This window comes from Arvicola amphibius, chromosome 9 (assembly GCF_903992535.2).
Source record: "Arvicola amphibius chromosome 9, mArvAmp1.2, whole genome shotgun sequence".
Taxonomy (NCBI): domain Eukaryota; kingdom Metazoa; phylum Chordata; class Mammalia; order Rodentia; family Cricetidae; genus Arvicola; species Arvicola amphibius.
The window spans coordinates 5,298,016-5,310,592 of NC_052055.2; the positions used below are offsets into that span (position 1 = coordinate 5,298,016).

A 12,577-nucleotide genomic window follows, 5' to 3' on the forward strand; every position below is an offset into this window, starting at 1 on the left:
GTATACATGTGAATACACACACATGCATACACACATACACACATACAGGATTGATTAATTTCAAAACCATCCAGTGTGTTCTTTTTCTAACTACTAGCAATTGTGTTAGGCCCTTTTACATTAGTTTTGCACAGTTTAATAGTGTTTTCCAGATTTAAAAATGCTGCTACTAACTTTTGCGCCACCACTTAAAGAGCCTAACTTTAGTTTGACATATTCTGACAGTTAATAGAGGGATGAGATGAATGCTCGCTGCTCTGTTATTTATGAGGTGTCTTCTTTTTGTGTGGTCACCAGGGCTCTGGTCTACCATCACCTCTGTCAGGTGCTGGATCACTGGCATCAGTGAGATGTCAGATGTGTCCAATCACGAGAAAATGACCTTACTTGTTGAATGTAAGAGACATGCCTGACAGTAGCGACTGGTTTCCCATGGATCCTTTCTGCTGAAGGTGGCCACATTAGAAATCTGAAAGCTGTTGGCTATGTATAAAATTAAAAGATTAGTTCTCTGAAAGTCACAGGAAATCCCAGGCAATCATCTTAATTCTTTTGAAAAGTTGATTCTCTAATGATCAGAATTTTATTTCCACTAAGTACAATACCAGATAAAATTAATTAAAATAACTTCTATTATTCTTTTTTAGCATCATGAGACCATATAGACTCATACATCCCTACTTGTAAATGTTATTACACCTTACTCTTTTGGAATAATTACAATATTATTACAATGAACTTGTCTATTCTTTCTGGCCACGATATTTAGTATACTCCTAAATTCCAGAATAATGATTAGTAATACAGTTCATTGTGCACTAATTATTGTAATGTATGCATACAGGCTGCTGATGTCAGCCAGTGCTCTTTCTTATACCATTGGAGAACCTCCATCGACTTCAGTTGTCTGTAGTTATGGGTAGGTTTGAAACCTTAAACCCTTCTGTGTTCATGCCCCTATCCAAGCTCGACAGCAATTTTCCTTGTATCCTTTTTGAAAAACTTCTGGTAATTTATTTAAATTTCTTATAGATTTGAAGGAACATATTTCATGTGTTTCTCATTTTTAGTTTGATGTATTTTGCCCTTTTTTTGAAATATTTTTTGCTTTAATTGCATCAGCATTAAGTACCTGTCATACTTACTGGGCTTGATAGTGTGACTGGCCCAGACCCAAAATTTAGAGAGGAAATATAACTCCTTCACCAACTTGATACGATATACACTGTTTAAAAAATTATATCTAATGCAATGTTGAGATACCTTTAAAGAGCTTCTTACTAGAGGTTTTAGGAAGCCTAGGAAAGGATGTCATTCAAAATTTGCTCTCCGTATTTTATCCACATTGAATTCACTACCATGTCCCAGGGTCCAGTGGCTAGTTTCCTAAGCCATGTCTCTGCATGCCTGTACTTCAGGGCGAATTCCAGGACAGGCAGGGCTACACAGAGAAACCCTGTCTCAAAAACAAACAAACAAACAACTCAAACCAAACAACTCAAACCAAACAAACAACAACAAAAAGCAATTAATTGGTTCCTTGTACTTACTTCTTAGTCTGTTCCCACAGTACTCCAAATACTACAGCCAGAAAAGAAGTTCTGTTTTGTTCTTCAAAGTATCTTATGTAATTGATCTACTGTGTAGGCTTCCAACAGAACAGATCAGTCCTGTGAAAATCTGGCAAATTAATTTATTTCCTCATTTGCTGCCTTTAGAATTATCATTACACTTTTCAAACTTTACTTCAGTGTTAGAAAATAAGCCTCCTTAGTAACTGTGCTGCAGTAAATTACATTCTCCCCATAAGAAATGTCAATTGTATTTTAGGGAAAAAAATTGTATGCTTTTTCTTTTTGATGATTTCCACACATTTTTTTTAAAATGATCTGTTTAAGTGACTGTATCCTTAAGATTTTGAATGCTTGCCTTTTCTTAAAAGGAGGTCAGCTTTAAACTTGCCATTTTTAAAACCCAGAATTCCAAAATGAGAAATACTTTTCCTTCAGTTTTGGTTCCCTGGTTGCTTGCTGCTCCGTGTCCAGCAGTTATCAGCTGCATTTAGGATTCTGTCATAGGACTGTGGTCCCCACAGGAGTGCTGTCAGGCAGCTGTCATGAGTGTCTGATTTGGTCTATCTCCTTTAGTTTCCACTCCTGTCCCAATACTTTAATTTAGTCAGAATTTCTATAAACTTAATTTAAATTTTTATTCATATATAATGAGTTTCTGTCTTATTCTGAATTGGTATGGTATTTTACACTTTTAATACATTGAATTTTATTGTCTGCAGTATTAAGTAGAGATGAGATTTCCACAAATCAGTCAGTAGCAATATCAGTTGTATTTTTGACATTGCCTCCACATTGTTTTCCAGATAAAGCCTTGTGTTCATGTAATTCAGGTAAACACAGTGTGTGTAGTGTTGAGTGCATGCGTTCATATGCAGTGTAGTTTGCTTTGTTGTTTTGTGTTTTGTTTGGCTGCTGTGCATATATTAAATTCTAGCTAACGTGTCAACGGCATTTTCTTACTGCCTACGGAAAATTTCCAGTACCTTCATGTTTATGTGTTTATTATTTTGATACTAAAACTTGTTTTTTTAAAACAGATTTTTATTTCAGTGTGTCTAAATTATATCCTTTAGTATAGTATTATTTCATCAATAAAGTACATTTAGTGTATTTTGTTATATATGGCTTCATAAAATTTAAATTTAAACGAATATATTTAGAGATTTTCATTTATTTTTATGCTGTGTCTGTGTGTGTGTGTGTGTAGGTGTGTGTATACCATTGGTGTGCTTGTGAGAATCAGAACCCAGCTTCATCCTTGGTTCCATAATCACCTTGTCAGACTTGGTGACAGGGCCTTTATCATTGAGCCATCTTGCTGGCCCACAGTGGATGTCATTTTAAATGTCTTGTTCTGCTCATGAGTGGCCGGTGTTAACAATATGAAGCATCTTTAATTAAAATGCACACGAGCTACCTTTGCTCATGACCTGTGGTAGCCTGCTCTCTAGCCCCAGCAGTCAGGACACAACAGTCACACAGGAGCCCGGTCGTCCTTGCCTGGCCAGATGGTGAACCCAGCCTGCGCAGTATGCAGAGCTATTTCCAAAGCCAAACGAACCAAAGCTGCATTTGCTATAGATACCATTTTTTAGCAGTTTTGTCATATAGTACAACATATTGTACTCAGGAGGTAAACTGTTTAACTGGTCACTAAACTTGTGCTGATTTTTAATGACTTCAATTGGAAAATATTTTAATATTCCTAAACCTAACAAAATTCCATATTTCTACATATATATTATAAACATATACATTTATCAGCAATGAACAAAGTAAAAACCTATATGATTTTAAATTATGTCAAAATAGGGAGTACTTAGGGATGAATTTGGTAAAAGTATAAAATACTTAATAATGAAAACTTAAACACTGTTAAAAAACAAATTAAGCAATATAAATAAATAGAGAAATATATTGTGTGAATAGGTCAAAATATCAGTATTATGTCACTTCTTGCCATGCTGATTAATATAATTAAAAAATGCCAACGGGCCTTTTTTATAAACTGAGAAGTTATTCCTGATTTCGTCTAAAAGATACAAGTACCTAGAAGAAGCATTCAAGTTTCGAGGTGTGAGTGCTCCAGTCTTTGCTTTCACCATTTCTCGAATGCAGTAATAGAAGTCATCAATAGAACGAGAGACTGTGGTGTAGACACAGAGACTGGTAGTCATCAACAGAACGAGAGACTGTGGTGTAGACACAGAGACTGGTAGTCATCAACAGAACGAGAGACTGTGGTGTAGACACAGAGACTGGTAGTCATCAACAGAACGAGAGACTGTGGTGTAGACACAGAGACTGGTAGTCATCAACAGAACGAGAGACTGTGGTGTAGACATAGAGACTGGTAGTCATCAACAGAACGAGAGACTGTGGTGTAGACATAGAGATCGGTAGCTGATGATGAGCAAAACTGCATCGTCATTTTGTGCTGAAAACATTCTTTTCAGAAAATAGTGTTGAGGATCTTCAAATATCTAGTTGTGTAGAACATACCAAAATTTCTCCAGTATTTCCTACTTTGACATAATTCTGGATAGTAAACTACTTTTCAGTTGTTCATTTTTGGTATATAAAAATAGAGTCAATAAAAAACCAAACAGTGGGCCGGTGTTGACACACGCCTTTAATCCCAGCACTCAGGAGGCAGAGGCAGGTGGGTCTCTCTGAGTTCCAGGCCAGCCTGCTCTACAGAATGAGTTCTAGGACAGGCTCCAAAGCTACAGAAAATCCCTGAGTTGAAAAACAAAAATAAAAACAAAAAAAAATTTAAGAAGGAATGAATTACGGATATGCCACAAGATGAAAGAATCTCAAATAAATAATTTTTGAAGGAAGACAATGAGCATATACCACATTACCATTTGTGTGGAAATTATTAGTGAAATTAGACACAAATGACTGTAAACCAAGTTTAGAGAAATGTCCATTTATTACTAGTCTACAAAGAGTAAAGTTTTGAATTAATGTATTTTCTATATTGTGCTGTGCGTCATTTGTATAATTTCACATCTTGCTTATATATGTAATATGAATTGTTGTTCCTTTGTGGAATGAAGTGATGTTTCATCAAGGAGATCTGCATTTATTACTAGCAAGTGGCTCTGGCTTTTCATTCTTACCATCCTGCTTAGGATCAAGGGCATATATATCATATATATCACATATATCACATTTATATCATACACATCATATATATTGTATACTGCTTTAAAAAGAGAAATATTTCTCATTTGTTATATTCTGACACTATTCATTCAGAATTATAAAGGTCTGTTCTTTTTGAACTGTTGTGATCTACATCCTTTGTGGGAATAGCTATAATCACTAACTCTCTTTTAAGCAGACGTAGAAGAAACTGATTCAAAGTTCAGTAGCTACTATTTTAAAGAAATTTGTTCATTTTGCCTAAGTTTTCAAAGTGTTTGCTATAATTTTATAGCCTCACTCTGCTTCCCAAGTGCTGGGATTAAAGGCCTGTGCCTGACTCGCCACCTCCCAACATGCGTCTGAGCTTTATTCTGTCTGTGCTTTTCACTGAAGCTTTCGGACATAAGCTGTGGGAGGATTTTATTTGCTGGGATTTCCAGTTACAAAATCCAGGTGTGATCTCCCTTTCCATTGAAAGAGGAAAGGAGAGCTGCACAGCTGGATTCCTATACTTCCTTTCAAGGAGAATGGCGTGGCCTAAGGCAAACAGAGAACACGGGAAATACAGAGTACTTCTGACAGAACCTTGGCCATATTGGAAAGTCCTCAGACATATCTCGCTATCTCTGCTTTGGAAGCCTTTTGCGTTGAGTGCTCTCTGGCTTTCTTTTTGAGCTATATAGGAAAGCATTTGTCTCCTGAAATAGTGCTCAGTGAATGGTGTGTAGCACGTGATGAAAGACAAAAACACATCAGTCTGAGAAACTGCAGCTCTGCCAAGGTAGAGGAAACCTTAGGCAGAGGGTCCATTGCCTAGTGTGTCCATCCTGAGTACCGCCATGAAAAATAAATGTTGAACATGCAGTGCTTTCTGTGCAGGGTACATTTCATGTATAAGTGAAAGGTGCATTCATTTTGAGACATTAAAATTCTGTTTTATTCAACTTGATGTCAGTTTTGCTATATTGAGGTTAACATTAACATTTCTAGAGATGGACCTTGGCAGAGGCAGGCAGATCTCTGAGGGAAAAGCCTGGCTTGTGAGTTCCAGGCCAGCCAAGGTTGCAGAGTGAGACTTTACCTCAAAGACAAGAACACAGAAGTTACTTTGTGAAACTGTAATGTATTTCAGTTCTACAACCAATTCATGCTCCTGGGCCACCTCTTGGGAATCACCACCGCACAACTAGTTCTTAGCTTTACGTAGGATTCATTTCTTCTTTTCTTGAACCAATGGATAAAACAGATAAAATAATGAGAAAGAAGGATGGATAGTCTATATGTTATGCATCCATTTCTGTTTCTGAAATTCTCTATGACCGTGTGTAACAAAATTAGGCTTCTAAGTTCTTAGTTATCCATATTAAGAAGTGGCATGCTAATGATTTGGAAAACAACCTAATTGTGTTTTGAAATATACTTAGGTTATGTGCCTTTGTTCCAAAGCATCTAATGTTAACAATTGTTTTTCAATAGACTTTAATTATATATTTCATGCTTAATATAGTTTTAAACCTTACCCATTTAGGAATTTTGTCTTACTTGCTTTTGAATAGTTGTGTTAATGTTGCCTTTTTGTGATTTGAGTTCTAACCTCATGAAATGCCCGTGAAAGCCGTGCTGTTGAGCACGTGGTAGCTTTCCTGCCCTCCCCTCTATCTTCGGGTTTAATTTATAATACTCTCAGTTATTTTTCAACCTTCGTAGGGTTCCCTTTCTTCTTTTCTTTGGCCAGCCGTAAGGTTCACTGACTGCTGTCACTTGTTTGCAGGGTCTAAGAGAGTGAGCGACAGTGAGGTGTCCGACCTCGACTGTGACGACAGCGTCGGGGTCGTGTCTGGTAAGAGCGGGTTGTGCAGTACTGGGAAGGGAAGTGCAGTTTTCCAGTATTCATCATTGAAATAAATAAAGAGACAAAACAAATTTGTCTTCCATATAAATAGTTAAGAGTGAACATGCTTTGTAGAAGCCAGCTCTGGGTAAGAAAATATTTATAAATTTTCTGTTCCAAAACAATTAATAGTAATACTTTTATGATAAATTGTATAATTTATCATATAATTGTATAATTGAAACTTCATATGTAATGTCTTCTTAATATTATGTAACAATTTATTCTAGTCTTCTTGTTTGATTTATAATTTGTTAGAATAAATAATCTAACAAATTTCATGATTATAGTTAACTTTACTCAGGAAACAAGTACAGTTTTTATTCATAAAACCTGCTATAACTACATCAGTGATTGCTGACTTTTTGCTAATTTTTGTGTAGGGTCAGTAATGCCATGGTCAGTAAAACCCTTTTATGTGCTCAGCTGCTTTGTTTCACCTTGCCCTTTATTACGAATGAACAGAGTAGCAACTGCTAAGACTGCACAGGGCTCCGTGTCTCTTTATGAAGGATGCACAGTGTAGTAACTGCTAAGACTGCACAGGGCTCCGTGTCTCTCACACAGCTTAGAGATTCCCTGTCAGCGATTTCTCATGGGTCTTTCTTCGGTATCGTTGCTGTCTTCTTCATGCTCATATTCCTTTACTTTTGTAGTGGATTTTACTCCTTATTTCAGGTATCTGCTGACTTCAGTGTTTTTCACCTCACCAGTCCTCTTCAGGTCTGAAATCAATTCATTCCAATGTCATTTTCAGGCACACCTCTATTCTTTTTTTTTTTTTTTGCTGTCAAGATAAAAAAGTAATTAGTCATTTATTTGAATTAGTATTTTAAATTTTGGACTGATATGTTAAAATTAAAACTACATATTAATAAGGTAATGTTTGGTATTTTAATACCTATATAATTTTTTTGTTTAAATTGATAAACATCTGTCTGCACTTTTATCACTATATGTTGAATGTGTTTTCTGTATTATACTGTCCATAGTTTTATATATATAATATATACATGCACATATATACATATGTTTCTGGTATGTGTGTATGTATGTGTGTGTGTGTGCATGTATGTGTGTATGCTAAAAAATGCTCCAATAAAACAAGCAGTTTATGGAAAGAGGGCTTTTTATAGCTTGTGAATCCAGTTTATGTACATCGTTGTTAGTAAGAACTCAAAGTAACTATAGTAACTAGTAGTCATCCATACTCAAGAGCAGAGGGAATGGAAGCCTGGATGCTTACATTCAGCTCCCTTCTCCATTCTCATTCAGTTCTCTATTCAGGGACAAGTGTCTCCCATAGTGGGAGGATCTTCTCACCTCAGTTAAAGTAATCAAGAAAATTCTATGCGACATAGCCACATCAAGCTCGATGTAGGAGAGAGCTACTGAGACTGCCACCCCTGCTACAGAAGCACAGCAGCTCGACAGAGATGGGCGCCACTTTCACCCCACCTGGCAGTAACTGCAGACGACTTTCAGGATTCCTCGCTCCCCACGAAATGCTGAAGTTGAACCATTTTGGTTTTTCTGCACTGTGAAAGCAATTGTGTGTTGGCAGGAAATACAGATTTATTTATTTTTCACATTGGCTGCAGGATGCTTCATTCGAGGGTGTAAGGAAACTTTACACCAAATAAAGATAGTGCTCACTTGCCAGGCAGTGGTGGCACACACCTTTTAATCCCAGCACTCAGGAGGCAGAGTCAGGCGGATCTCTGAGAGTTTGAGCGCAGTCTGGTATAGAGTTCCAGGACAGCCAGGATTACAAGGAGAAACCCTGTCTCGAAAAGACCAAAACCAAGGTTAACAAAATAAATAAATAAATAAAGATTGTGTTCACAGACCTAATGAATTTCCACTTGTCCATGTCTAGCTTCCTAAAGCAAAGTGTTTTCTGGAGTTACTTGCAGGAAGATGGGTTAGTCAATGATACAGTTGAGCCCCATGGGCAGGTACGCCATTGAAGATTCTCAGCCCAATTAGTTGACATTCTTATATAATCTTAGTAAGGAGAAGATGCCCCATGAAGTATCCTGAAGGCTCTGTGAGTTTCAGGACAGACACTATTTCTCCCTCCAGAGGGAGCAGCTGGGGCAAGGCTAGAACCCTCTAAAGCCCACCTGCAATGACATGGTTCTTCTGGAAGTTCTGTCTTCTGCGTGTGCTACATCTTCCCCAAACAGTGCCACTAACTAGGGACAAACGACTGGAGGAAATTCCTCATCCAAGTGCAGCATTTGGCTCCTGGATCTACATCTCTTTGGTATATTATGATTTATATGCATTTAGTCTAACTTCAGAAATTCCCATAGTCTCTAACAGTCTGTAACACTGTTCAAAAGTCAAGAATCTAGCTCCTTTTTAGACAAGGTAACATCTTAAATGTGATACCTATGCTTCTAATATACACTAACAAGAATGTTACCATTTTAAAAGGAACATTTATATTTAATATATATACATTTAAAAAGGTGTGTGTGTGTGTGTGTGTGTGTGTGTGTGTGTGTGTGTGTTGGTCTTTTGAGATAGGGTCTCTCTAAGTTACTCATCTCCAGGGTTCTGCTAAAATGTTCTGTTCATGAGCTGTCTCTCTAACATCTATGTTCATTTTCTTCTGTGTTGCAGGCCAGAAGTTTCATCTCTTTTGGTTGAGATGACTGTCTTTGCTTAGTCCTTTGGGAAAGATCAGTTGAATATCTTTATGTTGCCTTATTTCTTCTTTGTTTCTTTGTTTCTTATTCCTGCCTTCCACTGTGTGCTTTCTTCTTTTGTCATTACTGCAGTGCCCCTACTGTTACAAATTATAGAAGTTATGATCTTCCTACAGTCCGTCTCCAGACTGTGGTAATCAGGGCTGCTACATTCTCTACTGTTTGCCTCTCCACAGAAGCTTTCAAAGCAACTTGTCAGTACCCACAAACTGTTAGAATGTCTATTAAACTGCTTTCTTCATAATGATGAATTTCCTGTTTTGTATCTCTCCCTTTATCATGTCCTTTCAATTTTATTATTCAGTATTGATAATTTCTTCATACAGATCTACTTTATATTTTGTTGGATTGCTCTCAAGAATTTCTTTATTGGGGGATGTGCTATTACTTGGTATTGGCTTTTCAGTTTTAAATTCCAACTTTCCTTGCTAGTTATAAGAAAGTGATTGATTATTATTTTATAGCCTTCTATTCTATGATTTCCTACAATCATCAGTTCCTGGAGATTATTGATTTGCTCCATCAATCGTAGTTTAGCTATTGTGCTGAGATCACTACTGTCATTTGAATGGTTTGTTGAGCATCTGTTAGAGGGGTTTGTTTTCATTGCCATTGTTTTCTTATCCCTGTTTTTTTTCTTCTGCCTTTTTAGTTTTAACTGAGCATTTATATGACTTATTAATTTTGGGGATTTTTTTTTTGAGACAGGTTTTCTGTGTAGTCCTGGCTGTCCTAGAACTCAAGCTTGTTAATTTCTTAGCTTTAACTTTAAAAGATTTGCTTCCCATGTACTTGATCTAGAATACACACACACACACATATTTCAATCCACTTTCAAATAGTCCTTCACAGATTATGTAACAATAATCTGTGTTTACAACAACAAATTCCTTATACTTTTCTCTTTATATGATTATCATTTGTTTACTTAAAAGCATATGTAATCATGTGTACATACACATGATTATGTGTATGTTTTGCCTTCAAGCTTATGAAAGTGATTTTGCATATGTATAAACATGTGTGGAGTTTTTTTCTTTATTTACCACAGTGTAACATGTGTGTATATGTGCACAGAAATATGCCCTTACTAGCTGCTGCCAATGTCGGTTGCTTAGAATTCACAGCCATTCTTGCCTGAGGCAGTTTGTGTTTAGATAAATAGAATCTGTCTGCTACATAATTAAGTACATTGCCTTTTTTCTTTCATAGTTCCAAACCAGTGTTTGTCTTTAAGAAATTAAAAAGTGTATTCCCTTTACGAAAACCACAGCAACTAATGCCAGAGTTTTCAGAGCGATTGGAATAAGCCTACAACCTACTTAGTTTAGTTTCTTCCCTTTAAAAATTTCCTCTTCTATTTCCTTGGGTGCTTCTTCAATTATTCACATCTAATTCTTCTGCGCTGTCCCATGGCACCCGTCTAGCACTGCAGAACATTAACTTACTGAGAGGAGACCACAGAGGAATGAGATGGCTTCTCTGAGTTACGTCTGCTTCTCATCGTTTACGATGGATGTGGACCGGGGATGAACCTAGGGCCTTCTGCATGCAAAGCCTGTGTGCTGCTTCTTAGCTACCCTCAGAACTCCTGAATAATCTAGGGATGAACACTGCAGCAGTGTGTTGTAGGGATGCACACTGCAGCAGTGTGTTTTAGGGGATGCACACTGCAGCGATGTGTTTCAGGGGATGCACACTGCAGCGATGTCTTTTAGGAGGCACCCATCAGATATCTTAGTGGAGACATGACCAGTGCTGACAGCTGCACTGAGCATGGCGAAGATGGTCACAGTGGCAGCAATGTCACATTCCCTGTTCACCTTATTCACACTTCTCCACTGCATACATATTTTGCACATGTGCAGCTTCAGACAAACGGCATTGGCCTCTTTCCTTTTCCACGGCTTCTCCACATAGACCTGTTGATTTTCTGGCATGCAGGGTCTCTTCCCTCTTCCCCTTTCCAAGTTTCTGTGCCTCCTCATGTTAACTTCTGTGAGGATGGTGAGTCGCTAGGGTACCATCTTCTTTGATAGTGAATGTTGTTTTCAGACTCCTGTGCTTTCTTAACTCTGCTGCGTATTTCAAGAAGCACAGCATTGAGTGTTAGGTAATTCAGTTACCCTTGTTTAACGTGTAAGTGCAGATGATGAGCATTGTGTGAACTGTGAATATTAACACTATCCAAGAAACATTTAACTGTATAGGTGTGAAATATTTTTAGGACAATCTTAATTCTGTTTTTTTTTTTAAAGAGCTTGAAAATTTTCCTTATCCAATACAGTGAACACAGTGACTACCAAACGCAACTCTCATATAGAGACTATCGTGTTAACTATCACGTAGTGACTACCACGGTAACTCTCAGATAGAGACTACCACGGTAACTCTCAGATAGTGACTACCACGGTAACTCTCAGATAGAGACTACCACGGTAACTCTCAGATAGTGACTACCACGGTAACTCTCAGACAGAGACTACCATGGTAACTCTCAGACAGAGACTACCGCGGTAACTCTCAGATAGTGACTACCATGGTAACTCTCAGATAGAGACTACCACGGTAACTCTCAGATAGTGACTACCACGGTAACTCTCAGACAGAGACTACCACGGTAACTCTCAGACAGAGACTACCGCGGTAACTCTCAGATAGAGACTACCACGGTAACTCTCAGATAGTGACTACCATGGTAACTCTCAGATAGTGACTACCATGGTAACTCTCAGATAGAGACTACCATGGTAACTAGCAGATAGTGACTACCATGGTAACTATCAAATGTCCTTCCCTTTTCATTTTTGTGCTTATGATGTTTCAAACATTACTTTGTTTGTTATACTTTGCAATTATCACATTAAAAGCATGTCAGGCTCATAGTATTTTATGTTTCTTAGTGCAACACAAAGAACTTGGTGTGCAGATAATGATGACTTCATCTTCTGCCTCTAGATTATCGTCACGATGCTCGAGACCTTCAAAGCTCCACATTATCAGTGCCAGAACAAGTGATGTCATCAAACCATTGTTCCCCATCAGGGTCTCCTCATCGAGTAGATGCTATAGGGAGGACTAGGTCATGGTCACCGAGCGTCCCTCCTCCACAAAGGTAAGTTAGTCTGTAGATTTTGTTTATAGCTAGGTAGTTAGGGTGAATTTTGCCTAATTTACCGTAATAACCTCTAAAAATAAATTTGGATCATCTATTGCCATTGCAATGGGACTCAGAAGTG

At 37.6% G+C, this 12,577-nt stretch overlaps 1 protein-coding gene across 2 annotated transcripts in view; it reads left to right on the forward strand.

Annotated features, from left to right (window-relative positions):
* Rims2 (regulating synaptic membrane exocytosis 2) overlaps positions 1–12,577 on the forward strand; it is a 411,096-nt gene that overhangs the window by 217,944 nt on the left and 180,575 nt on the right. For both annotated transcript variants that reach the window (XM_042055663.1, XM_042055664.1), the window contains 2 exons: positions 6,502–6,570; positions 12,297–12,453. In XM_042055663.1, coding sequence (XP_041911597.1) covers positions 6,502–6,570; positions 12,297–12,453 — 226 coding nt within the window. The remainder of the gene's footprint in view (positions 1–6,501; positions 6,571–12,296; positions 12,454–12,577) is intronic.